This window comes from Embiotoca jacksoni, unplaced genomic scaffold (genome assembly GCF_022577435.1).
Source record: "Embiotoca jacksoni isolate LCO1_2020_lvr unplaced genomic scaffold, fEmbJac1.0.p SCAF_14, whole genome shotgun sequence".
Taxonomy (NCBI): Eukaryota; Metazoa; Chordata; class Actinopteri; family Embiotocidae; genus Embiotoca; species Embiotoca jacksoni.
The window spans coordinates 8521008-8548700 of record NW_027185274.1 but is presented as its reverse complement, the minus strand read 5'-3'; the positions used below and the strand labels follow the sequence as shown (position 1 = coordinate 8548700).

Here is a 27693-nt window from a genome sequence, read left to right as displayed (position 1 = left end):
ATCTATCCTCAAAACACCAAATATTTTTATCATCCACGATCACTCATTAGCTTGGACACCCGACTAAAGAATAATGCTAATGATATTCAGTTTTTCCCAACACTGCTAACAAATCCCATGAAAAGACCAAAACCAACAGTGCAACGGTCCAGCGCTCAAAACTTGGGACCACTGCTAGCTTGTCAGTGGCACTCAGCACCTTGTTGCTCCCAATATCGTAAATCTTTAAAAGCTGGTGACAACGTATACTTTCATTTTTATTTCTCTAAAACAGCTGGGCGCTGCAGTTTTAAACAAATGTTACTGAAATGGGAGTAAACTGTGCATTCGCTGAGGACTTTTTTTTCTCAGCGTGAATATTCATCGTAATGAACTGAAGAGTAAGCAGACTGTGTATACACAATCAATACTCATAAATTAGATCACTTTATTATTGGTTTTTGAGGGGGTTTTTTTTTTGGTTTTTTTATTTACTGGTGATGAGGAAGATGTAGGGTATCATCAGATTTATCATTTAAGAAGAAGTTAATTGCACGGTGTAAGCGTGGCCACTAAATGCAAATCAAGCCAGCAATACGACTGAGAACAGTCTGATTATACCGAGGTGCTCTTGATCCATCCTTTGTTTCTGTTCGTGCACATCCAAACAGCCATTCGGCATTCATTTTAGAGTGTGTGTGTGTGTGTGTGTGTGTGTGTGTGTGTGTGTGTGTGTGTGTGTGTGTGTGTGTGTGTGTGTGTGTGTGTGTGCGCGCGCACGACTCGGAGAGCCTCGGAGCTCCTCTCAGAGCAGCGGCTTCATGAATTCCTCCACAGTTTCAGTGTGAAGTGTCCTGCAAAGACAAAAGCTGTGCAGCAGAGGACAAAGCGGAGAGGGATTAGCGTCCCCCCCCCCCACCCCCCACCCCACCCCTCTCGCTGCTCATGCACCCCAGCACCGTGTAACACTCAACATAATCAAACACTCACCCAGTGTGACACACAACACAACCAAACACTCTTCTGGGGCTATGCTACTAAAACAAACCCTGTGCTGGAACCCCAGGGGCCGAGGAGAACGGTGGAGGAGTGAGGAGGCGGATGTGAGGGAGGCCAAGAACTCATAGTGTTTATGCTGAACAGCCAGCGAGTGGGAAACGCACGGAACACGATCCTCATGTTTTCCTTACCCCAGCTAATCCGACAAAACGACAGAGGGAGCAGATTCCCTTACAGAGAAAGCTGCCACTTAGATATTTATCCTCGCTAAGGCAAACATCTGGCCCCGGCGGGCTCTTTTCATAGGGCGATATGAGTGGGTGTGATACTCGGCTACATTTATTTGGGTGTGAAGTTTTAATTAAAAGTGAAAGCAATGCCCGCCGGCCAACCACCCCGGCTTTGTCTCTCCCCCGAGGTTCATCCGAGTGTGGAATGAGGAGTGTGGAGCATAACTACAAAGTAAGAGACAGGGAGATGTCAGGAAAATGAAGAAAACAGACAAACAAATGCAGAGACAACTGGAAGAAGAGACACGCAGGAGATAGACAGTAATTCATCTGCTCAGGAGGTGCCCGGGGTGTGAAATTTCTCCTTCTCGCTGTTTGTTTTCAGTTGCAGTCAGATAGAACAGCCTGAGTTACAGCCAGAGTGCCCGTTGCCCTCACACACACACCGAGGAGGGGCGTATTGCTTACAGACAAATCTGCTTACTCTCCTGAGTCTGGTTTTCCAGAAGCACCCTTGCATGCGAGATCACCTCCATCAACCGGCTAAGAGCAACAAAGACCTCTACTACCCAGACACAGAGATCAAGAATAACTAGGATGCTAATTCCCAACGGGCATCCATCCTGGTTTGGTGTGTTTTACACTCTCAAGGTGTCTTTGTCGTACGGTAATCTCCCATGGAGTAGTTTATAAATCATTTCCATTGATGTAAATCCTGACACTACCGCAGCTTTTGCTTCGTGGTCACAGTCGAAGCAGCGAATTTTACGAGTGAGACTGAGCTCATGTTGTGTTTACCAATCGCCTCCGGATACAAAGTGCTGGGGCCTCATTTATGAGCTGGCACATGGATCCCCTCATCACTTTAGACTAAAAAAAGCTCATTGTACGTACACCTTGTTTATAGCAACGCAGGTAATAAAGCCAAACCTTCCATCTATCAGTTGTAATTGCCTGTAGGAGGCCGAAAGTGTGTGAATGAGCGTCAGCGTGCCCCCATGTGATAAATGTTCCAGACTACTTTTAATTAAAGCCGGGACTCCTTTTGCTGAGACAGCGCAGGGAACTTTTTCTACGTGCAGCAGAGATGAAAACTTTCGAGATGCTGTAATAATTTGTCATCACACTTATCATCCACGGAGGGCCCGTTGCCTTTTAGCTGAGGTGACAGCCCGTAAAGAGATTTCAAGCATTCATCTGTACTTATATTTTTAAAATGATAGTTTCACTGTAAAAGAAGAATATCATCTTTTGTTAGAATCCTCTCGCATATAATCTTGTTGTCCGTTGTCTTGCTGCGACCCACCAGTGGCTCTCAACGTTTGGAAAAATCCCCACTTGCCTCGGGTCGTATCACCGACAGATGTCCAGCGCATGGATAAGCTAATGAGCGTCACCCCACCTGACTTGTCAGCCGAGCTCTTTGCGAGAAAGACCCAGGCCTATCATGTGTTACCTGGCCGTGCTCTCCGTGTGAGAGGATGTTAATTGGCAGTGAGGCGCCAGTCTCCCCCCCCCCCCCCCCCCCCCCCCCACCACCACCACCACCCCTCCCCTGGCGTCGGTCAGAGCCAGGAAAGGTGGCATAAAGCCTGGCCTCGGAGCGCTCCAGACTCCCTGGGTCCAGAGGGAACCGGGAGGCTTGATCCAGTTAGTGGAGGCCATCCCTGAAGCACACACCTGGCCTGGACGTGTACACTCGAATGGAAAACCTGCCCAGAGAGCAAAACTGGGAGCTTTTTTTTTTTCTTTCAAGAATAAAAGCGAGAATCATTTTCAATTTAAAACTGGTTCAAAGAAAAAAAAAAAAAAAAACTCTTGTCTCCTGCTTAGTGGTGTGCAGGGTTCCCTCCTGGCTAATTGGAGTTCACCCAACGTGTGTGTGTGTGTGTGTGTGTGTGTGTGTGTGTGTGTGTGTGTGTGTGTGTGTGTGTGTGTGTGTGTGTGTGTGTGTGTTCCCCTGGCTCCTGTCTGCCGTCCGTCTGCCTCCCCTGGATTGGACTCCTGTCGCCTTCACAGCGAAGGGCCACTCAACCTGGGTGGATATTCTTTCCCTCACATCTGCTATGAATTTACCAGAGCCAAGCTATTCAAAGGCTCCTTTATGGAGCCGTCAGCAGCCCTGTGACTGCTTCCTATAAGACACATGCACACTTGGTACACTTACACACCTTGGCGCACACGCACAAACAGACACACACACACACACACACAAAGTGCACATGCTTGTATTTACACACATTTACATTTAATTATAGATTTTAATCCTGAATGTGTGGTCTTTTTCTGTTTCCCTTCTGCTATTATTCACATACTGATTACATACTCCTACTATGTACACAACCACCTCCAGTTTCTTACTGAACCAATATCTGAACTACAGTCAGCCCCAACAGCTGCAGCCATTTTTTTTTTTTTTTTTTTTTAAAGTGAATCACCCTCGCACGGTGGAGAAATGCAGGGGTGGTTATTGGGCCATTACACACTTTAATCTATTTATTGCTGATATCTCTCTCACCAGGCATACGCACACTCCGGAGAAACATTAGCTGTGACAGCAGCAAGGTCATCATGAAACTTCAGAAGAATGTGATCTGAAGGGGAAAAAAAAAGAGAGAGAAAATGTTACTAAAATGACCATCTTGCTTTTGTACGGCCTCCACCAACCAGTCAAGATGTAGTTTACATTCATGCCCATCCAGACTGACGTAGCGGAGGCCCAGAACGACCGTGGTGAATAAACCCGGTCGCGGTAGAACACCCGGTCGCAGCGACGACGGCAGACGGTGCTTCGAACACGGATGTTGCGGCAAAGAGGCCACAAATCCTAAAATGGGGATGTTTCCCTTCCGTCTTCAACCCGACGGCGGCCCGCTGCGTGTTTGAGGTTCCCTCGAGGCATTCCTGAAACATCGCATTCGGGACGGGGGGGACGGACGCGAGGTCACGGCGACCTTGAGCCCCAACATCTAATCGGTTCGTCCCGAGTTGCTCCTCCGTCCAAAGGTCGCCAATAAATACACGATATATTTTATTTATCCAAAATCCAACATGCAAAAGCAACATTTCACAGTCTTATGAGCCAGTCTGGCTGTTTTCCTGTTTCCCTTGTGTTTATGTTGTGATTTAATATTAGCTCTGCGTCAGGTGCGCGTGTTAATTTGGGCATTCTTTTTTAAAATCACCGCGCGCGTGCGTCTGTTTCCAAAAAAGCGGGAGGAAGTTAATTGGCTTTGTATCACCCACCGCTAAGCTTTACAAAGAATCCCACAATATACATAAGCCTATTCAACATTCGGGATCTGTAACTCGACTCGAACGGCAAAGATGAATCCTCAGCGTCGGATCAGGAAAGGCCTCAGCCCACTTCTTGCGTCGACGAGCTCGACTGCCTTTCATCTTCCCCGCGGCGCGCTCATCCGATTGTCGCCGCTCCCGTATCTGGATCCCCGAGTTCAAAGAACTCTCCGGGCGACTCTGAGGTCGTTCTCTTCGATCGTTTTTTTTTCAAATTGCTTTAACGTTTTTGGGTTTTTTTTGTTTCCAAGCCGGTGCCTCCGCGTACGTCTTAAAAATTAAAACATTATCGATAAAGAAGACGTTCACGCCTGACGTTCGCCCGTCTTGACGAGCGAAGCGGCCGGAGAGGGCGGGAGCGCCGCGAGCGGGCCCGGGGCGGGCGTCTCGGCGCCGACGCGTGCGTCCGGTCGCGGGCCGTGGCGGAGGAGGGTGCGCGAGCGGCGCGCGGGCGCTTGCCGTTCGGAGGCCGGTCTGCGGGAAGATTCGGTCTGTTTCGGAAGAGCGCGGGAATCCCTTCGGGACGAGAGCTGCGCCATTCCCAAGAGGAACCCCCCCCACCCCCCATCCCTCTGAACTCCTCCCGTTTTCGCACTCCCTCGCTTTTTTTTTTTCTCCCCCCTCTCTTACTTCGGTTATATCATCAAAGGGAGAGGACGCGCATCGGCGGAGAAAATTGGGGGGGGGGGGAGGCTCTGTTTTGTGAATAATGCATTAATAATCATTTGTGCTCGCACTTAAAGCAGATGGGGGGGGGGGATAAATTTAGGGCATGTCGCTGCCGCGGTCACGCGGGTTGGTTTTTCACGCTCAAACTTCGTGACACCTTTTATGCTCTGTGAATGATTATGTTACTTCACTTCTCTCTGTTCTGGCAGCCTGTCAGGATTTTTCTCTCTTTTTTTTTTTTTTTTTTTTTACCCCTTGTCCTCATTTTCTCTGTGCGCATTCCTGCAGCTGCCAGCGTGATCGACTACTGACTGAGCTCGTTCTGAAGTGTGCCACGACGTGACACAAATCGAGTTTACGCTCGCAGCTCCAAACCGCCTTCACGCGCCGCCGCCGCAGCGACTGCTCCGGCAGGAGAGCTCGACTCGCCGTGTCAGGTTGTGTGACAGCACCAGCGGGACGGGTGTCAAGAAAAATGCGGCGAGGAGGCCTCGGTGTGACCTCATCTCCAGCGGAAGACGTGCTCAAAATGTACGAGATGTTTGCGCAAGATTCTTTGGAAAGCTCTCTTCAGAGTCCCGGGCTGACGGCTGTTAAAAGGTACAGGCGGGCGACAAACTTAAGGAAAGGCTGCGGGCTCTTCCGGATTCAGTCAAATTCATCTGCAGGCGCGCTCGAGCACAAACGCTCACTTCGCCATCCACACGTTAGTTGCACGCTGTCAAAAATGTACGGCACCTCACAGCCAACTCGTACGACGGAGTGCTATTTCGCCGCGTGGCTGCTTTTTGTTTTGGGGCGCGCGGACGAGAACCCTCGACACACTCTCGCCGACCTTCAAACCTCATCCATCGTGCAAAAAAAAAAAAAAAAAAAAAAAAAAGGCAGACGCGAGTGTCGAGAACCGTCCGCGTCCGGAGATTCCCGAGGAGACGGGCGGCGCCGAGAGCTGCGTTTGAAAAATGCGACGCGGTGGAGTAATATTGACATCCTCAAACATGGATCCCTTCCTTTCACGCCTGACGCATTGACTCTAGTAGTAAATACAAATGGAGGTAATCTCCAGGGGGTTAAACTGTAAGACCGCTCGGGGCCGTTAGAGGCCGGCTCTAAGACCCCCCCCACCCCCCCCACCCCCCGCTGGAGTCAACTCCTCTCATGAAGTACAAAGTCAATGCATTTTTTTTTTTTCCCCCTTTTTTCCAATTATGATGTCGTTCACTTCATTCGCTCCTTCTGATCAGATTCCTGGCGATCCGTCTGAAAACAACTCCATAATCAATGAGATATGTTCGGAGGCGTGTCCGGTTTGATTGACATGTCCGAGGTGCGGTCCGGTTGCGGGTACCCAACGGGTCCCCCGGGGGGGGGGGGTACAAGTCGGATCCGAACCCGGCTGGTTTCCCGCGAGGTTCCCAAATACTTAGAAGAACAGGACAAAATAAACTCGGCATTCACAGTTAAATGCACACGGACGGGAAAGAAGAACAACGACAAAAATCAGACCCAAAAACAACAACCCTGCACCGGTTTTATGAAAGCTCGAACGCTGCGTGACGTCAGAGTCAATAAACATCTCCGTGCGCGTTTGACTGTAACTAAAACGCCGCGGCTATCCGGTGACTCAGCTGTCCTGCGATGCGGTCGCTGTAACGTCGGATCAAACTTCAGGTCTGCTGGAATGAGAGCGAGAGACACGCTTGTTCCCCCGCTGCCAACATGCCCTCTGCACCGACTTGGACCCGAGGTAAATATTTGCCGGAGGCTGGGCTGCTCCGCTCGCAACACACCCACGCGCCGTGCGGATACGGATCGGTCGCAACGCTGCCGCTGTCAAGTTTGCTCAGGGTTCAAAGGTCAGTCTGCGCGGCGGACGGTGTTTGCTCGTTCGGGGATCGCCGGCCGCCGCCGGTTCTGCTCGCGTCGGGTCGACCGGTAACGGCGGAGACGACGTGAAACCTGAACGAGCAGTGGTGATGTTTTTAAAACTCTGTATTTCAGTGGAGGATAATGCACCCGGACATGTTAAATCGATGACACGTGTCCTGAACTAACTCGCTCTTGCTCAGTAATTTGTCTCGTCGAACCGCACCCGACCGCTATTACAAGTTAAGAAAAAAAAAAACACGCTCGCGGTGAATTATTTACAAGTATGAGTGACCCGCGGGACTGCGCGCAGACATCGTGTTTTGTATAGGCTCCTTGAAAACATCAGAGGATCAGCTGAGATTGTGCTCTTCTGTTTGTTGTAAAAAAAAAAAAAAAAGAAGAAAAAAAGGAAGTAGTCTGAATGTAAAACACTTGAGAAATCATGTTTAACAAGAATTTGTTTCAGGCTTTTCTCTGCAACCAAAACGTCTTTTAGCATCAGGCGGTTATAGGTTCAAAGTCAAAGTACATTATGTATCCATACTATAATCCTCATCAGTCCCAATTGAATTACATTTCCCCGCTACGCACGTCATATTTAGTAAAACAACGTGACAACAAAATCAATATTGTCACAATCATTCAAAGGTCAAAGGTCTTCCTGACCTCACCGAGGTTGGAAAAGCAGCTCAAACGAAAAGAGAAAAACAACGCAGCCAAACTAAAATGATCTATGATTCAACAAGACTGGCTGTGTTTGTCGTCGTGGTGCTACGGACTACACGTTAACATGCTTAATACGCCTAATGCTCATAAACGTTTACCATATGCTTGCATTTCTCAGGTGTGTGGAGGATTTCGGGGGATTTCCTGGCACAAATGGAATATAATATCCATTATTGTGTTTTCTTAAGTGTATAATCAACCTGAAACTAATTTGTGCGTTGAGGCCAGCTGGGGAGCGTGTTTACAAATGTTGAGAGATAAGAGAGAGTTCACAAACATGAAAACATGAGCTTGTTTCCGCTGCCAGAAGACATCAAAATGTGCCTTTCCGTCGTCCGTATAAACCAACGGGGGGGGGGGGGGGGGGGGGAACAAAATGGAGCTCAAGGACGTCAATAAATATTTGAACATTTTGTATGTGTTTTGATGCAGACAGCAAACAAGCAAGGCGCCGGGCTAACCGAGTGCGGCTGCGTCACCTTATTTCCATGTGATATGTGTGCGCGTGTGTTGAGGTTCACTTCCAACTCTGCCATGTCAGGACCAGACAACTCTTCCCGTGGCATGTTCCCACTTCTTACAGGCCTTCAGGTGGGTTCACCCACTCGGAGGTTTTGAACTTTCCCACTTTCCAGCCGCTCGTAAACGCACAATGACAGGTGTTTTCATTATCTTATATCAACCGACTGTATTAATAAAGCCTAATGAGCCTTCAATATCTAAGCGGGGTTTTTTTTTGTGTTTTTTTTTTGTACAGAGCGCGCTGTGTTGCACCGCCGCCTTGTTTCTACGGTAGCCCAGAAAGGACAAACTGAGCACTGGCTGTACCATTGGCTTACGGCCACCGTAGATCGTCTTCAGGGTCTGCAACGTCACCGCTAGATGTCACTGTGTTCTACACACTGCTCCTGGATTTAAGCACAGGTGGTGGAGGCTGACGGGAACAGGTGTTGCAGGCAGATATTTTTTTTTTAAGTCGATCACGGTGTGAGAGCAATGATTTCATCCAATATTGCATGGATATCCATCAAATTTAATGACACGAGCATGGCTAAAAGTGAAGCAAGATCATAAATCAGACAAAATGACTGCATAATAAGTCATCATAAAATATTCCTCCCCATTGCGCAGTTGTATTCTGGACCGTTTAGCTCTGCTAACTGTAAAAACTTTCCCATGGTACATGGCAGTATGTACAGTAAATGAGTGCCTTGAATTCAGCATGAATGTTTCGCTATGTAGGATGGAGCGTGAGGAATGCCAATACTTCACGTTTCACGAGTTTTGGAGAGAAACCAATAGACACTCTGAACTTGAAAAAGATTAACATATGTAATAAAATATGGTGTTTTATTCAAGTTAACAACACATTGCTGAATGCTGAAGACACTGAGACTCAACAGAGTTCATGAGAAGCTCATATCAGTCATGCAGAGTTCATTTTCGTGTCCTATTTTGCAAAACAGTCAAACAAGCCTTTAACAGAAACTGAGTCAGCTCTGAGTCTGAGAGTTAACAACAAGACACACTGTGATTTCCCTTCAACACCTCGAGGCATTTATGATGTCATCAAACTGTCATTAACTTCTTTCTTACGGATGAAGATAATGTGCCGGCAGCCTCTCCTCTTTTGTGCGGTATGACACAAACGACACCACTGAATTCAGAAATGAAGGCTTTAAGAAATGTTCATTTCTACACCCATTTTTATGAGGACTAATTAAAATGTAGTAAAGGACAATGAAACCCGCCATGTTAAAAGATCATTTTTAGGTTTATTATAAGCTGAATGCAGCTGCTTGAACTTTCACTAATTAAGTGCTCCGTTTCCACAGACTTTTCCACATCTCTGACCTTTACTCTGACCCATCTCGGCGTCTACACCTGTTGCCAAATTACAGACGGCTCACAGGCTGTCACCACTTCTACTAGATGTTTCATAAGGTCCTCCTTGCACTCTCCCCGGCAGCATACATCAGACGCGGACCTCGTCTTAGGCGAGTGCGGGATCAATGCCGCCGCCTACAACCTGTACAGACACACGTAGAGAATCCCTGTGAAACTGGCTGGAAGTTTTAAGTCCAATTAAATTATTCCGAAATTCTGCTGCGCTCGTGTGAACATGTCTTTTTTTTTTTTTTTTAAATGTCCATGTGCCGTTAAAGTTGGACCTTGTAGTTGGATCACTTTAGAGACCTGAACATCTGAAACCAGCCACCGACAGCTTCACCTTTTCCAATGTTTCCACAGAAAGGTTTTTAGTCCAAGTTGCTCATCGCTCTGTGAATAATGGTGCTATTTATCATCTGTTGTGTCAAGTTTTGGCTTCAGCAAATCATGTTTGCAGACAAATTGGCTTCTATGCACACAGATTCAGATGTTCTGAGAAAAGAGCCAACACCAGAGAGTAAGACAATTGTTTGATATTTTATTAAAAAGTAAAGAAGACATAACTTGGCCGTCAAGGCGAGCCCGTTTTCCTCCCTGTTCATCGTCTTATCACAAGGTTTTACAGATGGCAGTGATGTCTGGCAGTCTGACCTGGGGACACTCATCAGCTCAACACAAATAAAACAGGGAAAACTACGGTCTTCGTCCATAGCCTTTATTGGAAATTCTTTACATGTGAATCCTCCGAACCTGCCCGAAACCCAGCTTTAGAGACTATAAATATATATATAAAAAAAGGAAGTGTAAAAGAATTTTGCAGTTCCTCCAAGAATAAAGAAAGCATTTACAGTCAGGTCTCATTTTTAAGAAGGGCAGTAACCTTTTGCGTGTTCGTTGAAATGTCAAAATGTCAGGAACAAAAGCCGAATTTAAACAAAAACAATAGAGGGGGGGGGGGGGGGGGGGAAACCGATCAGTGGCCGTTCAGGAGCGGGGAGGTGTGGATGATGACAGCACCAGTAAAACACAGGCGCGAACAGCACACGCGCGCATTTGCTGGCAACCTCACCAAAAACTCCACAGAAACTTCTGTCCATTCAGAGTCAGGTGTTCCTGTGGAGGGTGTTGTGTCCATTTCCCGGCCCACTGTGTAGAACTTACTACAAAATAATCGCGAGAGCCAAAATAAACCAGCGCCATGAAGCCCCGCTGTTCTTTGATGACCGGTGAGAACACAAAGCAGTGGGAGTCAGGTGGTTCAAGAGTGCAGCTGCGACTGAGTTACTTGTAAAATGCTGTGTTCAAAGTGCAGGAACAGAGCACCACCTGGTGACCGAACCAGGGGGCGTGCTGGAAAACCTTCATTATTTATTTATTTTTTTATTAATCGAAGGAGCTGCTTCAACCCACGTTTTGCGTCGGGAATTTCATTTAACTGAACGGCGGGGCCGTCGTGTGTTTGTTATGAAATGTACAATTCCTGCTGTGTCTCTGAAAAGCAAAAGAACACCAACATGTTATCTGCGCTGACTGAGAGCCCTGGTTAAACCTCGCAATTTACTGGATGTGATTAAGATTCACTAACAAGTAATCATTTACAATACCAAATAAAATGTGCAAAAAATATCAAATATCCAAAAAAATGCCCGTTTTTCTTAACAAACATCACATTTGTCGTTTTAAACACTGTTTACAAATGTTTATGCACATAATCATTAAAGTATGGTCCTGCAGCTGCTGGCGTATTTAGGTGCACTTTCACACAGGAGGAGTGCAAACTGTGGGATCATTTGAGGTACCGGTTCTTTTAAAGTGGCAGGGCACTACAGAGGAGGAAAGGCTGCTCAGCTCCGCAAGCCAAGACTGAGACTCCCAAGTCAGGACCCTGAAAACGTCTTGGCACCAAGAGCTGATATGAAACTTTTTTTTTTTTTTCTTTTTTTTTTCATACACCACTAAAGGTGACGGGACTACGAGTGTGTTCTGCAGTCTCAACCAGCTTTGGACAATAAATTTTTATCCTCTGCTGGAGAAAAAAAAAAAAAAAAACTACAACTAGTAAAATCCTATCATGTTTATCTAAAGACTTGCATTTAACCAAAGATAAATTGGTAATTAACAGTAAGAGCAATTTACAGGTGTGGGAGGGGGGGAAGGGCTGTGTGTGTGTGTTAAGTACACAAGACACTATCTCTCGTCGTCAGTGGAAACACAACGACTTGTCACAGAGATGTGGGCGGGACTAACGTCTGACAGCAAGATTTACTTCTCCTGAAACACGGCAGTAAAGTGATGGCTCGACTACGCGTGCCAAGAGTGAAGACAGACCTCTGATTACACCGTACTGGTGTTTGGACCGAGCAAATGTAGAAACAAAACAAAACAAAACAAAGCGGTTCACGGGACAACATTCAGGTCAAATTACACTTGTGTGAGGTTGTCAACGTGGAACTGAAATTTAAATCAAAGAGTCTTCAGTGTTATTGAGGACCTCATTATTTCAAATGTCTCATTTTCTCTTGGTTGAAAAAAAAACATCACCAATATTAAACATGTTACAAATATAAATCACTTTTCCTCTGTTGTTTTTCAAAATATGAACAGAAATTCCTGAACACAAAACGAGTCCTTCTGAGGATCAAGTCCCGCTGGCTGTAGGAGGAGGAGATGGAGAGCTCGTGGTCTTTTCTTTTTTTTTTATTTCTTTTTTTTTTCAGTGGAGCGGGACAGATGTTTTTTTTTTTTTTTTTAAAGCAAGTAGAGATGACAAAAGAGCAAAACAGCACCCTGGATTTCACGAGCGTTTCTGTCTCTTGGAATGTCGCTGCTGGCCGGACCGGTCCTCGTCGCTGCTCGCGCCCCCACCGTCGCCCCGGAACCCCCGCTGACGAGTTCTCCGTGTGTCCCGCTCGCCATCGCTGTCCTGCTCCCTGTAATCCTTCTTGCCCGAGGTGGCAGAGGTCCGCTTACTTCTCCTCCTGCCGTCATCGTCGTCCTCATCTTCCTCCTCCTCCTCGTCCTCTTCTTCGCTCTCGCCCTCCTTGCGTCCCCGGCCGTTTCTGGTTTTCTTCCTGTTTGATTTGCCATTTTGTATCTTCTTCTTCGGGGTCTCTTCTTGCTCTTCATCCTCCTCCTCGTCCTCCTCCTCGTCCTGCTGCTGCTGCTCTTCTTCTTCTTCTTCTTCTTCTTCCTCCTCCTCCTCCTCGTCCTCCTCCTCTTCCTCGGAGGTCGCAGGGGCTTGGCTGACGCGCTTGCGCGAGCGCCGGCGGAGGTAGCTGAGGCCGGGCAGCAGCTTCTGGAGCAGCTCGGTGAACGTCTGCTCCGTCTTGACCATGCAGGAGAGCACGGTGCTGCCCTGCTGGTTGTATTCTTCTGCGTTGGAGAAGACCAGTTTCACGTCTTCCAGGAAATCCTGGGCGTGGCGGTACGAGGTCCGGCTGAACTTTCCCAACATCGTCTGGAAATCCATGGGCTGGGAGATGATGTCCAGGTAGTCCTCCGCCTCCTCTGAGGAAACGGGCTCCCTGAAAAGAGGGGCAGAGCATGTGATGAACGCCGCGGCAGGAGACCCCACGATGCTCTCTTCCGGGTGTCTCACACGGGTGATGGGTGTTTGCTCACCTGAAAGGCCAGCTGTAGCGGAATTTCATCAGTTTCTTGAGGACCTCCTCACACCTCTCCAGCTCCAGCGCCTGCCTGCGCACTCCTGTGTGGGAACTCTGGCGCACCTGAAGACCCGGCGCACACGACCAACAATGAGAGCGAATAAACAACAGCAGACTGTATTTGTTCTCTGCTCTCAGTGAAAGCGTCGATCACAAATGGCCGCCGGGTTACGTGGATATTCTTGAAATGAGCGTCTTTGTGGTTTCTCACCAGTTCGTCGATGTCTGCAGGGCTGTTGGGGCCCGTCCTCTGCTTGCTGCTCTGAGTACTCGAAGAGGCCTTCTTGGGTTTACTTTTGGAGCTTTTCTGCCGAGACGAGGACTGCTTATTTTTCTTCCTTGGTCTCACTGTTGAGCAAAAATAAAGTGATGATGATGATGATGATGATGAAAACCAACTAACACGTGCACACGCTCCAATTGTGCTCTTGAAACCTGAAATATCAGCTCGATTAGTGCTTAATTGTGACATTTCAAAAAGGTGGGATAAAACCAATCCCAGACCACCGTGGAGTGAACACTAGACTTGTCAGAGCCTCACGCTTGAAATGAGAAAAATAATCAGCTTTCCGGTGCACCCACATCCTCTCCTGAACCGTTCAGCATCGATGCACTAAACTTCGACATGGTTATCGTTGATGTGCAGGCCTGAGCTGACAGCGGGGATCATCCTGCCACATACTCCGAGTGAAGCCAGAGTGACGCGTTCGTAGCTTCAAAGCAAAGTCCAGACCTGAGCTGTGCTACATGACAACACACAGACAATAGAGACGGAAAGACGACCAGGGCTGAAATTCCCCATCAGCATTCCTCTCATTCCCAACCATCGGCACGAAGGACGCTCCTCTTCCAAAACCAACTCCGGTCTTTTTTTTTTTAACGACAATTTGACCTATTTATTGTCTTCTCTTATTTTTGCTTTGTGACTCAGTTTGTAATGCAAAAATGTATTGATGACATAAGGACTCCAGTTTTGAGTACATCTAAAATGTGACTGCAACATTTGGTCACATTCATCATCATCATCATCATCATCATCCGTTTACTGATGAGTACAGGAAACCGTGACCTGAAACTTTGTCATCATTTGTCATCGTTTTCCGTCGCCGATACTCACAGCTGTGCCCCATGGCTTTGTAGTCGTTCTCCTCCTCGTCCTCTTCATCTTCTTCCGAGTCCTCCTCTTCCGAGTCCTCCGAGTCCTCCTCTTCATCGGTGTCTTGGTTGTAGTTCCTGCGAAGGAAAAGTTACGTAAAAAAAAATAAATCCGAACACACGTGATAAAGAAAAAAAAAGCACACAAAACACAGCTTCCATTGACACTTCTACTTCACCGGCAGCACACGTTTCTTTCCAGCTGTATTCATGTTTCCACTTGTTATATATATATAAAAGCAAATGTGTTTTGTACTCATTGGCAGTTACCATGACAGCAGCCCGACCAGTGTTTATGAAGTGTGACATTTCTCGACAGGAGAGAACACAACCCACAGTCTTATTATGTGTGCATGCAGATTGTAACCCGCTTCATACTGTATCTCCTCATTTCGGCTAGATTTTATGACTGTTTTAGGCTGTGACAACCTTCGAATACAAATACCTGGTCAATAAAATGTAAGCCCTGTGATACGTGCCTCTGTAACCGCCTCAGTGTAACACAATGAAGAACAGCCAGCACAAAGCGGGCCGTTACCTTGAGCGGGAGCCACGTCTGGCCACAGTCGGCTGGCAGGCCGGACACAGCCACTCTCCGGCGGGGATGCGGTACAGGGCCGGTCGCAGGCAGAACAAGTGGAAGGCCTTGTTGCACTCATCGCACAGGATGAGTTTCTCATCGTCACCTGGAAGAGATCAATATAGACCGTAAGGCTCAGTTAAAGGACTTCATCCTGTTTTCCTCAATTTCACTCCTCCATAGTCTTTGCTTTCCCTGATCTTCCCTCCCTGAGCGTTTCATGCACATTCATACTTGCGTGTCTGTGCTACTGTGCAGATAACCGGGCTTTTACCGTCCTCCCATCACCGCAGGGTTACCTGTCGGCCTGCGGAGCTGTCGGCTCCGTATGTAGACCTGCCTGACACAACTAGTCTGTCCTGCTCTGAGCCTCCTGCTGCTGCTGCTGCTGCTGCTGCTCCTGCCCTGCTGGCTGGATCTGGGCCTACACGCCATGAGCTTCAACACAGACGGGTTCTGCATGAGCACTAGACAGGAAGCAGAAAATGGTTTGGGTAGTGCAGCGCTGCTTCTCTTAAACAGGACTGACTGTCCACGATTTGTCAGGTTGACATGCAGGTAACAACACGATATTCCAACAAATCTGGAGTAAAACATTGGAGTTGTACAGTTAGTGCGAGAGGAAAAAGGGCAAATGACATTTTTGCTAGCTGTGAGCTGGGGTGGTCTCTGAAGTAGTTTTGTTTGTGCTCTCAATGGTGCCGAACTGCATGTAATTACAGTCACAGCACAGAATATTAAATAACAACTAAAATCGTCCTCTTTTTAACCCGTGAAGCACGTCTGCACGTTTTACATATTTTTCTGACCAAACGAGTGTGACAGCAGAGGAAAAGCCTCCTGACCTTTCCTGCGACAGACTTTGCAGCGAGCGTTCTCGGCAGACATGTCCCACTTTATGCAAGCGTCCAACATTCCCAGCAGCACGTGCATGCGGGAAAAGGTCTGGGCCTCTCGGATAGCCGTCTTCCACTTCTCCACCGCCGTGGCCACCTGAGGGGAAAAGTTCCACGTTGCACAGCGTTTAACAGCTGACATTTATGCAGAGCTCGATGATGTGGGCGGCTTAGAAAACCGCTGCACTCGTTGACCTCGTTATCGGCGAGACGCCGACAAGAACATTGCAGCTTTGTTTTCTTACCTTGGCCTCCTCTGCCAGTCTCTTCTCCTCGTCCACCTCTTCAGCCTTGCTGCTTTCTTCCCCGCCTTGCCTTCTCTTCTTTTTCTGCTTGGGGGCCATGAAGCCCTGCAGGAACTTTTTGATGACACAGGCCTGAATAGTGATGATGCACTCGCCAAAGTCTTTCAAGCTGTCCATGTTGTTCAGCTGTGAAACGAGGATGAAGCAGAGCTATGAAATACAAGGCTTTGTGCAAAAGGCAAATATAAAGCACGAGCTGTAACATGTTATTGTATCATAAAACATTAAGAGTTTCACACAAATTACAATATTGTCAAACTATATTATAGGTTTTATGTTGTTTTTTTTTTTTTTTAGTCCGTGTACAGAATTAGTCCATGTAAAGCACTTCAACAGAATTATATTTGTTTCCTACCAAATCAAAATACCACCTTGCATTTGAACAAGTTATGCGATTTTGTTAACGCCCGCAAAAGGATTAACATTTTGAATGGTGACAGAAGAAACTACACATTTCTCAGTCTTTAGTGAATATCGGTATTTCATTTCCACTAATATTGTATGTGGTTAGACAAATAATCACCTGATCTTCAATGTCGGTGTTGTCATCCAGGTATCCCAGGCCTCCCTTCTGGAGTCGTGAGGCTACTTCCTGGATGTCGCTGCGCAGATATTTAAGCAGCTCTGTGTAGCCGTCACAGGTCCTGAGGCCCAGTTTGGCCTTACGAGTCAAATGGATGGAGTGGAGGATGTCCTGGTACCTGGAACAGAAGAGGAACAGCTTGGTGTTCAGTATTTACTTCAGTTACGGCTGCTGCCTTAAAATAGTGAAACAGAAAGCAAAAGTGTCAACAGCATGTTGCAACATTAGTCCATGAGATGGCTGAAAGCTGGTAGGAGCACAGGGCTGGATAGTATTATTGCGCATGTTGAAATAATTATCTCTTATAATGAGAGTCCATTCACCTGCTTTGTATCTTTGCCCTCAGTTCGCTCTCTCTGACTCCCTGAGGATGAAGACTTTCCACTAGCTCTTCCAGCTCCGCAGGATTGTCACATATGCACCTGGATTCAGAGGCGGGAAAGTTAGAACGCAGAATAAAAGGATAAAATGGATCCAATGAAAGTGGGGGGAAAAACAACAACAACAACAACACAGAAGTAGGTTCTTACCAAAGGTTCTGTCCCTGTTTGGGAACTGTAGTTTCTATACAAACATCAAGTGCTGCTCCCTGCTGGACTCCTTCAGTAACAGCACCGTCTATACTGCCATCATCCTTTTCAGCTCCTGCGGTGTAAACAATCATTTATTATATCCACTATTTTGTGACAAAAAAATACAAATTATAAAAACAATCTAAAAAAAATTCCCCCAAAAAACCCATAAACTAACAAAGCAAACCAAAACAAACCTGAAACTGAAAAAGGCTAATAAGATTAATTTTTTTTTAAAGAAACCAACAGAACACTTTGTGATAAATAAGGATAATTAAAACTGGCTGTACCTTGTGAATCCGGAGGTGCGGCTGCCTCTCCGTCCTCCTCTTCGTCCACCTCGGGCTCAGCTGGTTTGTCCTCTGGTGGAGGAGTGAAGCTGTAGTCGATGCCTTCGTGCACCCAGCCTTTCTCCACGTACAGACCGGGAACCACGTCAGAGAAAAGCCAGTATCTGAACAGAAATATCACACAACGATGGTTAGAATTTACCAACACGACACAAAGAATTTAAAGTCGTTGTGCAGACACTGATGAGCAGAAACATCATAACCGCTCCTGCTTGATGTCCTGTTGGTCCTTCGACTGCCAAAGCCAGCTCCGACGCACCAAACGCAAGGACTCGGGGCACATTACGAGGATCCTCGTGCTCCGGGTTTGTCCCGGCCCAGTAGGAGCTCACCACCGCTGACCGCCAACACACTCAAACGTTGTTGTCTGATCATAATGGTTTTACCTGTACATTTCTCTCCCAGAGCGGATATGTTGCCAATGACAACCAACCGTTCTCTTACCGTTTCATACATCCAAGACCTTGACACGTCCTGTTGTTACAAGACAATCGGACTTCTTTTTTTTTGCTTCCTCCGTGGGGCAGACACAATGTTTTGGCTCATCTGTGTAAATTCTTTAACCGTAACCGTGTGTGCGTGCAGCACCAACCTGTTGTGACTTCTGTCTGTCCCCAGTGGAGTCCTGCGCATCACCTGCCTGGCTTTGGTTATTCCATCCTGAAAGGCCCTCTCTGCAGCAACTCTCTGCTTGCGCAACCGCTCCTCTTCAGCCTCCTTCTCCATTCGCTCTAGACAGCAAGAACAATGACGTCATGAGGTGCTCTGGATCAAAATTGTCATGATGATATTTCTATCGGAGCAAAGGCATACAAAGAAAAAGAAAATGAACGCATGTGTAACACATTACATCGGCAATAAGGCTCAACATTGTCTAAAGAAAGCACCTTCTGAAACACCTGCGACAAAGTTTACCTTTGTTCTGTCGGTCCATCTCCTCCTTCTCCTTCTTGGCCTGCATGGCCATCAGCCGCCTGCTCTTCACCGAGCTGATCATGTCCTCTGGCTCTGGCTCCGGCTCCGGCTCCACCTTTACTTCTTTCTTGCTCTCCTTCTTACCCCCCTCTTTTTTCTTTTCACCTTTGACCCCAGAAAATAGAAAAACAAAAATCAGTATTGTGGTATCGGCTTGTACTTTACACATTCACACAATTTAAGGACATTACTCACAGACTAATGACTAATGATAGGCCAAAAGATCAAATTATTTCTGACAATTTTACAAAGGATAATCAGAATATATTTATGTTACAAGCAGTCCATAAAAAGTTTCATTTATATTTTATGGGTGTTAAATGAGGTTTTCAGTGTATTTCAATAAGTGAGTAAAGATAGTGAAAGTTCAGTAATAACAGCATCAAATCATGTTATTTGAGTCACAACAACATTTCCTTTGCAGGTAAAGCTGATGCTCCCGCCTACCTTTGCTCTCCATCTCCTTTCGCATCTTCTTCTCAGCCTTCTTGCGGTCATTCACCTCTTTCAGCATTGCCAAACGCTCCTTCCACAGCTCGGCTGACCGCTGCTGCTTTGCATCAACATGGTCTTCCACCGAGTACGTCATGAGGATGCGGTGGCATAGTGCCACCAGCAGGTTGACCTTCTCTTCCGGGCTCAGCTCGAACACCTCGATTGTCTCAAGCTTCTCCAGGAACTCACTGGTTACCACGTCATCAAAGCCGCCCACGGCCCCCGAGTCGTCCGAGCCCTGGTTGCTCTCCTCTCCGTGAGCATCGCACGGTCGCAGGCACAACCTTGCCAGCTCTGACACAGAGTGCATGGTGAGGGGGATCTCAGATAAGTGCATGTCAAGCTCATTGTAGCCTTCGGCCAGCTCATCCTGCAGCAGCGTTTGGAGCAGCACGACCAGCACACGGTTCAGGTAGAGGAAGCCGGACCGCTCCCCGGCCAGCGCCTCCATCAGAGCCACTGCTGTGATGGGATACTGGTCATCTGGCATCAGCAGCCCTGCATAGCAGTGAAGGAAGTCCACGACCATGGCCACATTTCCAAACAGGGTGTTGGGCAGCCCCTCGGGCATGTCTACGAGCTTGAACGTCGGCAGAGTCTTGCCACCTTCGATCTCTTGGTCCTCGTACCTACGAGATTGTTCGCGGCGGACCAGCATCTCCTTCTCGCGTCTCTCCTTGGCCTTTTCTCTCAACTTCTCTTTGAGCTCCTGACGCTTCTTCTTCAGCTCCTCATTCCTTTCCTCTTCGCTCATGGCTGCCCATCGCTTCTTCTGCTCCAGGAGCTCCCAGCGTTTCTGTACGAGTTCCTTCAGCTCCTCTGGCAGACGGCCACGATCGTCTGAGGACAAGGTCTTTGCAGCTTTGGAGATGAGGGAGGATAGGGCGTTCTTCTTATCCTCTTTTCCCTTGTTCTCTTTGTAGTAACGAAGGAGGTGGAGAGCCATAGGGTGCAGTGGCTTCCCCAGTTTAGGAGTACCCAGGCCGGTACTACGGGCTCTTTTCTTAGGGCTGCCTGCAGCAGTGCTCTTAGCCAGATGTAGCAGAGTCATCTGCTTCATCTTTGGTGTCTTCGCACCAGCTTTACCGTCCTTTTTAGAGGCTTTGAGAACATTGAGCTTCTTGTCGCCGCTCTTTCCAGTTTTCTTTCCCTCTTTCTTGTCCCCTGACTTTCTGCCAGATCTTGGAGTGGAGGGAGCTGAGCTTTTGCCTTCTCCTTTCTTTGGAGTACCGGAGTTCTTTACCTTGAGTGGAGAACCATTTATTTTCTGAAATGCAGACACAAGAACCCATTAAGCAAAGCTTGGACTTTTAAGGGCTATTATATCTTAACTGAGACTTTATGTTTTGCATGAAAGGCGGCTAACCTGCATGTGGCCCCAGATGGTGGGACTTAGGGGCATGCCTAAAGCATCTTTCTTCTTTTTCCTTTTCTTCTCTCCCTTCTCGTTTCCTGAATCCTCTCCTGGAGTGTCGGCGGCCTTCAGCTTCTTGCTGGGTTTACCTTCTGGAGAAGTCAAGCTCTTCCGCTTCGTAGAGGGATTCTCAGCCAAAAACTTGAGACAAACAAAAGAAGGTGAGCCGAGAGCAAGCAACATTTGTCATTCCAAAAATATGCAAGAACATACGATGCGCAAATTACCTTGTGCGGATCAAGAAGAAAGTCACTGAACTTGCTGGGCAGGTTAAATTTCTTCACCAGTTCATCTTCAACCACCCATGGAGCACTTTCTCCCATGCCCAGCCTCAGAGCATAGTGCCTGATGAAGTAGCGCATGATCTCCTTGGTTGGAGGGCGCTCCGTTCTATTAAGACTGTCTGTTGGGACATCGCTAATCACCTGTGACAGAAATTATTTAAAAATTGTAAAGTCAGTGCAGACCTCAAAAGTCCATGCGCGGAAATTTAAGATATAGATTCACAAAATTATGACAAAAATGGTCTGCTATGGAAAAATAATATATGAATAAAATCAAAATAGGATTAACTTGTCAGGGACAGAAGTCTAGACACCATCTGTTAACATGAGAAACACACCTTGTCCTCATTGATGAGCTTCACGTCGTACTTATGTGGAAGGAACTTGGGCATTACCCATTTCTTCTTCTCTTCTTTCATGGCAGTGGGAAGTTTCCTCGGAGAACGCCGTGCTCTATCACCTGAGAGCAAGCAATACAACAATTTATTTTTTCTAAATGAGATTTTTATTTTTAGGAATATAAACGTGTTTTAAAAGTAAAATGCAACGAGGTAAAATAAGTGGAAAGAGGGAAAATGAAAACACCTAAACGAAGAAAGTGAATGAAATAAATTCTAAAGTACGACTATTAAACGTGATTAGCACTCACTCAGACTCTCCCTCCTGTTCTCCTCCTCTCTCTGTTGCGGCTCCTTCCTCTGGTTTTCCTGGCTCGCGTTCTCCTTGTCGCTGGATGGAGAGTCACAGGCACCTTCAAGCTTTTTCTCCCCGGACTCACCTTCTGGGTTTTCTAAGGGATGGATCTTTACCACCTTCACTCGCAAACCTTTGTCCTTCCCCACCTGAAGTGAAAAAGTCTTGTGAGTTAGAATAGACCAACTAAACACCAGCTTGTCACTGTGCTACCACCAACATTATAATCAATAATAATTTGACATCAGAACAGACTTTATAGGGGGAAAAAACGTTTTTGTGCATGATTGAATTTTTTTAATACATTTTAAAAGACCCAAAACCAACCAAATATTAATCTCAATGTGTTGTTATGTTTTGATAAATGGTCAAATTAGCCATAATTTTAAGGGCGGCTGATCAGTTGTTCAAAATACAAAACACCTTGTGTAGTCCTCTACAGATAAGATTTAAAGTGACAACTGAATGAGTTATTAGCACTGGAGGGATCTTGAGATCCATGTTACATAACACACAAGTATATTTGAGAAGTCAAACTGACCAGGAAGTCGCACTCTTCACCCACAGCGTACTTGGTGAGGATTTCCTTCCAGGCCATTTCAACCAGTTTGTCTAAAGACACTGTGTTGTGGTGGACCATCTCAAGGACGGGCTTCTCAAACCACTGGGGATACTCCTCCTGAAGCCTGCACACACACACAACACGAGCAGTTAACAAACGTGAAGATGACGTCCAGTGCAGTCAGTCTTGCACTGGGATCATTTTGTACTCAGGAGTTGGTGTGAAACACATCGGTGTGACAGGAGCATTCAATAACAGGGCAACAAAGGACTGGGCGTGTCCAGTAGGGGGAGTAAAATCTCTTGGATGATATAATTAGACAGAGCTTAAATACAGCTCAAGATCCTGAGTGACTTGAGCCCTGGGCAGCTGAGGACTGCTCTCCCCACTGTTTGCCTCGGCATCTCTTTGGGCTACATATATAATTTAGTTCACCTTCCTCTTGCTACGACCACATTTGAACTCGGTGTATGTACACCTGTTTGGTGACGAGAGGACTGAGCTAATCTATCCCTCCCCCTTGTCAGATCAGGATAAGCGAACTCTCATCAGGCCATTGCAGATTCAAGGATGACTCAATCACTCACCCTCTAAATAGAATGGGAGGAGGAGCACCACGTGTATCCAATCAGAGCAAAGCAGTAAGCCTTGTGACCTTCACTGGGAGAGTATGGCTCTTTGTTGATACTAATGTTAGCGTGGCTATTCTGTACTTTTTGCCACCGGTGCATCTCAATAGCTAGCAGAGTTTTATATAGTTAGATATTTATGAGGACCAAAGATTTACCAAACATCTGAATGCAAAGCTTAGCGACCAACGCAGCTGAGCCTGTGTATTATTCACTTATGTAACAGCCATTACAAAATCTCTACAGCGTGTAGACGAACATCGGCAGAGGAGACCAACGGTTCACACAATCACGACCGTGCACATAGAAAGCGTCGGCTGTAATACTAACAGTTCAGTGACTTCTTGTTCCTCCTCCCATGCTTCTTTGTGCGTGAGCTGGTTGCTTCCAGTGCTCTTGCATGTCCAGATGCGTTCACTGTACCTCAGCAATCGTGCCTCGTACTCGCTGTAGCATTTTGTCAAGGAAATTACAATACTCGCATGTAAACAGTTCCACCGTTAGGCTTTTTCCTTAGTAATAAAAAAAAAAAAAACATGATTACATTACACTATCACAGTGGTGTCAGTAGAGAGAGGCAGAGGGACACCCAACATACAAAGGCTTTTCAAAACAAAATCTAACCGGGTGGTTCGGGCTGGGCTTTATGAACAGAATCAAATACCACAATACCTTTGACCAAATGCCTCGATATCAATATTGTAAGGATGACTATTGGTGCTTTCACAAAATATTCACATCATTAGATTTTTGTTATATAATAATCAGTAATGTGTATATAATGACAACGTGGCTAAAGTCAAACGATATAACAGCTCGATCGGTCCGTAGTGTTCATAAAATGACAACATCTTACTGTCATGCAGCCTTCAAGACTGGAAAAAGACGACAGTTTTAATATCCAAAACCTGTCATGTCTTGACACGATCAAATATCGATATATTGCCCAGCCCTGTTCGTGGGTTGCACTCAAACCAACATGACAGGAAATGGGTTAGAGGCCTGTTACGAGTAATAATTGCAAGGGAAGTTGTCGACAGCACGGGGCCACCAAAAGTTGTCCGAAAAAGTAAACATACTCGTGTGGGTGATGGATGGGACTCGGGAGGTTTGATGCTGCCTCTGATGACCGAAAACAAACAACAAAGCGTCTCCGAGTCATTTCTTCTGTTCCCACCGATGGGTCAGTGGAAGAAGCTCGACGAAGGCGTGTGAGGAAAAGTTCAAACACAGCCACCAACAGTTCAATCAATATGTCGGCTATTTCACTTGCAGGAATTAAAAAACAAAACAAATCTTCTCCCAACTCGTGACACCACATTTTAGGACCACTTTTTGTTGTTGTTGCTCTGGCCTCGTGTCTCACATTAAAGCTGACAACTGGCTTCACAACCTCGCTGACAGTTTCGGTTCTCCGGCGCCTTGAAGCGATCACGAACACCCTGTGAACGAGAGGGTGAAGTTACCCACGTACACCAGCAGAAACTCTCCGACCTAAAAGACAAACGCCGTCTTAAAAAAATCAGGGAGCGCTTGTCAAAGTCAGCTGTTTTCTTCACCCGACAAAAACTCCCTAAAGGGAAGCCGTCTCTAAAGATGCTCCGACATTTACCAGCTAACTCAAGACGAGGCTATTGTGACATAATGGGGATACCTCCGTTAGCAGCGTGCGAGCTAACCCTGTTAGCATCCGTAGCTGACAAGCGGGGCCGTAAAAGATTGAAAGTGACAAGACGCTTTTTTTTGTTTGTTTGTTTGTTTGTTTGTTTTGGGGATCTATTTACAATCTCACCCGGGCACGAGTCAACGCGCCGCGTGCCTTTTAAAAGCCTCATCTCCCCGGCTTGAGTTAAATAATCTAGCAGCAGCAGCGGCGGTGATCAGCGAAGCGATCCGGACGGGAGCTCCGCGAACTGGTCGTCCGATGTGAAACTGTGTACATGCGGCGGGGGGGGGGAAACTCAAAAACGTCAAACTCACGACTAAATCGGTGCTTCGGCTCTCCGGTCCTGCGCACGTGACAAGCGGGAGCACCGATTCAGCTACGCGGGTAGACAAAGGGCGAGCACAGTGTGTGTGTGTGTGTGTGTGTGTGTGTGTGTGTGTGTGTGGCCGGCTGTGAGCGAGCATCGGCATCACGTCGAAGGATACTCTTTGTTCCTGAAGGCCTCCTTGGTGTGCTCGATGATGAAGACCTCCTCTCCCGGGCCTGGTAGCTCGGCTAGCGGCTTAGCCAGCGGGTACGGTTTCCGGCCCAGAAGCGGTGCCATTTCAAATCCAGGAGGTACACAAAAAAAAAAAAAAAAAAAAAAAAAAAAATTTAAAAAAAAATAAAGCTCTTCTAGGCAACGAGCTGGTACACCAAATCCGCACTAGTATGTCGCCGAGGGGGCCGAGGTGCTAACGCCGTCTCACGTTACCGCCGGCAGGCCCGGCACTCAGCGTGGAGCAGCTAGCGGACTAGCTCGGGTTGCTATCTGGTTGCAAAACAATAACAGTGCGCTTCTTGCCGCCGGCCTCATCGCATCATTCTGCGCTCCTCACGTCGCGGCGTCATGTTGGAGGTTTTTTTCTTTTTTTTTTCTTTTTTTTTTTTACACACACAAGTGTCTTTACACGCTGTCGGACTTGTTTTCCCGGGATAAGTTGATAAACTTCAGGTGGACATGAAGCGACACCCCGAAATCAAACTCGCGGCAACAGTCAGGTCGCAGTTCAGCAGGCGGTCTGGCGCGCTGTGTCGTCCCGACCCAAGTCTTTGTGAAATTAAGCCCGTTCTCGTTCGGACATTATTCGCCGCATTGTTCGTACGGTCGGAGCTTCTTTTTCTTATCAGATACCAGCGTCGGTAAGTGCAAAAAGAAAGTAACCTGAATCAACCAAGAGGTTAATTCTTTGTCGAAATGGCGGGAGTTTCTATTCCACCGGTACAATTCCGTACACCGTCAGAACTCCGTTTCCCCGGCAGCAAGCGGCGTCGCAGGCACCTCCCGCCCCCTCTCCGCGTTCATTGGCTGCCTCCGAGAGGCGCCGTCATCGAATTGGTAGGACTGTCTCTCATTGGCTGATATGGCCCGTCTATTGTCAGTGCAGGGCAGCCACTTTAAATAAACCACGCCCGAATAGAATAGAAACTAGAGGCTAGAGGTCAACTGATGACAAAAGCATTTTTATGGCATATTTAATTCATTAATACCAAAACATTTGTCCATAGTTTGATAATGTATGTATTCAAAACTAATGTGAAATTAATTCCTATTTCAATTATCACATTAATTGTTACACCCATTGTCTGGGCTCCATTTTGAACAGGTCTGATTAGACAATGGGTGTGTCAACTTCAACTGCGTCTGACTTCGTCTGACTTGATGGGATGGTCCGCGAGAGCTGTAGGTGGCTGCAGAGGAGGAGTATTAAAAAAAACTGCCGTCAAGTCGGACACCTTTGGGTGTGTTTGTCACATGATAATAAAACCTGGCAGGAGCGAGGGGCTGCAGTTGCTCTCCTCCGGCTGCAACGGTGGAGAACCTCTTCTGTGACTACACTACTTTATCCTGATAGGTTTAAAGTTTCATCGATACGCATGACGTGATGTTTGTTTTTATTCTAAGACTGTCAGAACAGTTATCACCTGTAGTTATCTCTCCTAATTTATACATCTGCTCCTTCTGTAGCTCAGGATTTACATCTGGACACAGACACAGTGTAGTTTTACATTCAGCAAGAAAGCTGTAAAAGAGGTTGTTTCTATTAAACATACTTAGATATAATTTGGTGTGTTGAACACTGATGCAAACTGTCTGGTCTGTAAATTTGTCAGTGTCACCTCATCAGTCTGAAATATTGACACTTATATGCTTAAAATACAAACTGCAGAGCAGCTGTGCAGGTGTTCCTGTGGACTGATTGGTCTATTCTAGCCTGCTCTCTGATTGGTCCATTCTATCCTGCTCTCTGATTGGTCTATTCTATACTGCTTTCTGATCGGTCTATTCTATCCTGCTTCCCAATTGGTCTATTCTACCCTGCTGTCTGGTCTATTCTAGCCTGCTTTCCCATTGGTGTATTCTAGCCTGCTTTCTGATTGGTCCATTCTATCCTGCTATCTGATTTGTCTTTTCTATCCTACTTTCTGATTGGCCTATTCTATCCTGCTATCTGATTTGTCTTTTCTATCCTACTTTCTGATTGGCCTATTCTATCCTGCTATCTGATTTGTCTTTTCTATCCTACTTTCTGATTGTTCTATTCTATTCTGCTATCTGATTGGTCTATTCTATCCTGCTGTCTGATTGGTCTATTCTATCTCGCAGGTTTTGCCTTTCATTTTCACTTAAGCTTATTTCCATTATAAATATATAGCTCCAAATAATAACATAAGTTATGTCAGGGCTCTGAACACAGTGAGGTCCTTACAACAGAAACTCGGGTTTGTACCATGAAACATTACATCATCAATAAGCAACATGCCAACACATACAAATCCGCCCAGCTGTGTCTCAGCAGCAGCTTGTTCACATTACTCTGTAGTTTGTATTTTAGAAGTGGAAACCTCAATTATTCAAACTGATGAGCTGACACTGTTTATCCACCCAAATATATTGCTCTCTAGAATTTACTGACCAGACAGTTTACATTAGTTTTGGACACATAAAATTAGATCTAAGTATGTTTAATAGAAACAACCTTATTTTTTCTGGATGTAAAACTACAGTGTGTCTGTCCAGATGTAAAACCTGAGCTACAGAAGGAGCAGATCAATAAATTAGGAAAGATAATTGTAGGAGATTACTGCTGTGAAGGTCTTAGAATAAAAATAAACGTCACATCATTCATGTCGTTGAAACTTTAAACCTATCAGGATAGAGTAGAGTCG

General features: G+C 46.5%; 1 protein-coding gene and 1 long non-coding RNA gene across 3 annotated transcripts; one reads left to right on the top strand and one right to left on the bottom strand.

Moving 5' to 3' along the window:
• Positions 1 to 6571: 6571 nt before the first annotated feature.
• On the top strand, positions 6572 to 10159 carry LOC138197190 (uncharacterized). The gene is made up of 4 exons (XR_011178191.1): positions 6572 to 7147; positions 8202 to 8360; positions 8527 to 8716; positions 9605 to 10159. It is a non-coding gene; the product is annotated as an uncharacterized lncRNA (long non-coding RNA).
• Positions 10160 to 10183: 24 nt separating this feature from the next.
• Positions 10184 to 25788, bottom strand: baz1b (bromodomain adjacent to zinc finger domain, 1B). 2 transcript variants are annotated; one of them, XM_069147838.1, is made up of 22 exons: positions 24798 to 24900; positions 23897 to 24259; positions 23148 to 23264; positions 22168 to 22312; positions 21583 to 21775; positions 21272 to 21393; positions 20877 to 21074; positions 20602 to 20790; positions 19188 to 20502; positions 18681 to 18845; positions 18358 to 18496; positions 17706 to 17869; positions 17374 to 17488; positions 17167 to 17265; positions 16784 to 16961; positions 16201 to 16386; positions 15905 to 16052; positions 15018 to 15165; positions 14442 to 14557; positions 13536 to 13672; positions 13281 to 13387; positions 10184 to 13183 (listed from the first exon to the last, which is right to left on the bottom strand). In XM_069147838.1, the coding sequence occupies exons 2-22, from the start codon at positions 24136 to 24138 to the stop codon at positions 12454 to 12456; spliced, it is 4953 nt and encodes a 1650-aa protein (XP_069003939.1). In that variant the 5' UTR covers positions 24139 to 24259; positions 24798 to 24900; the 3' UTR covers positions 10184 to 12453. The 2 variants fall into 2 exon arrangements, with proteins under 2 accessions (XP_069003939.1, XP_069003940.1); XM_069147839.1 differs by lacking the exons at positions 23897 to 24259; positions 24798 to 24900 and adding an exon at positions 24969 to 25788.
• Between the last annotated feature and the right edge of the window lie 1905 nt (positions 25789 to 27693).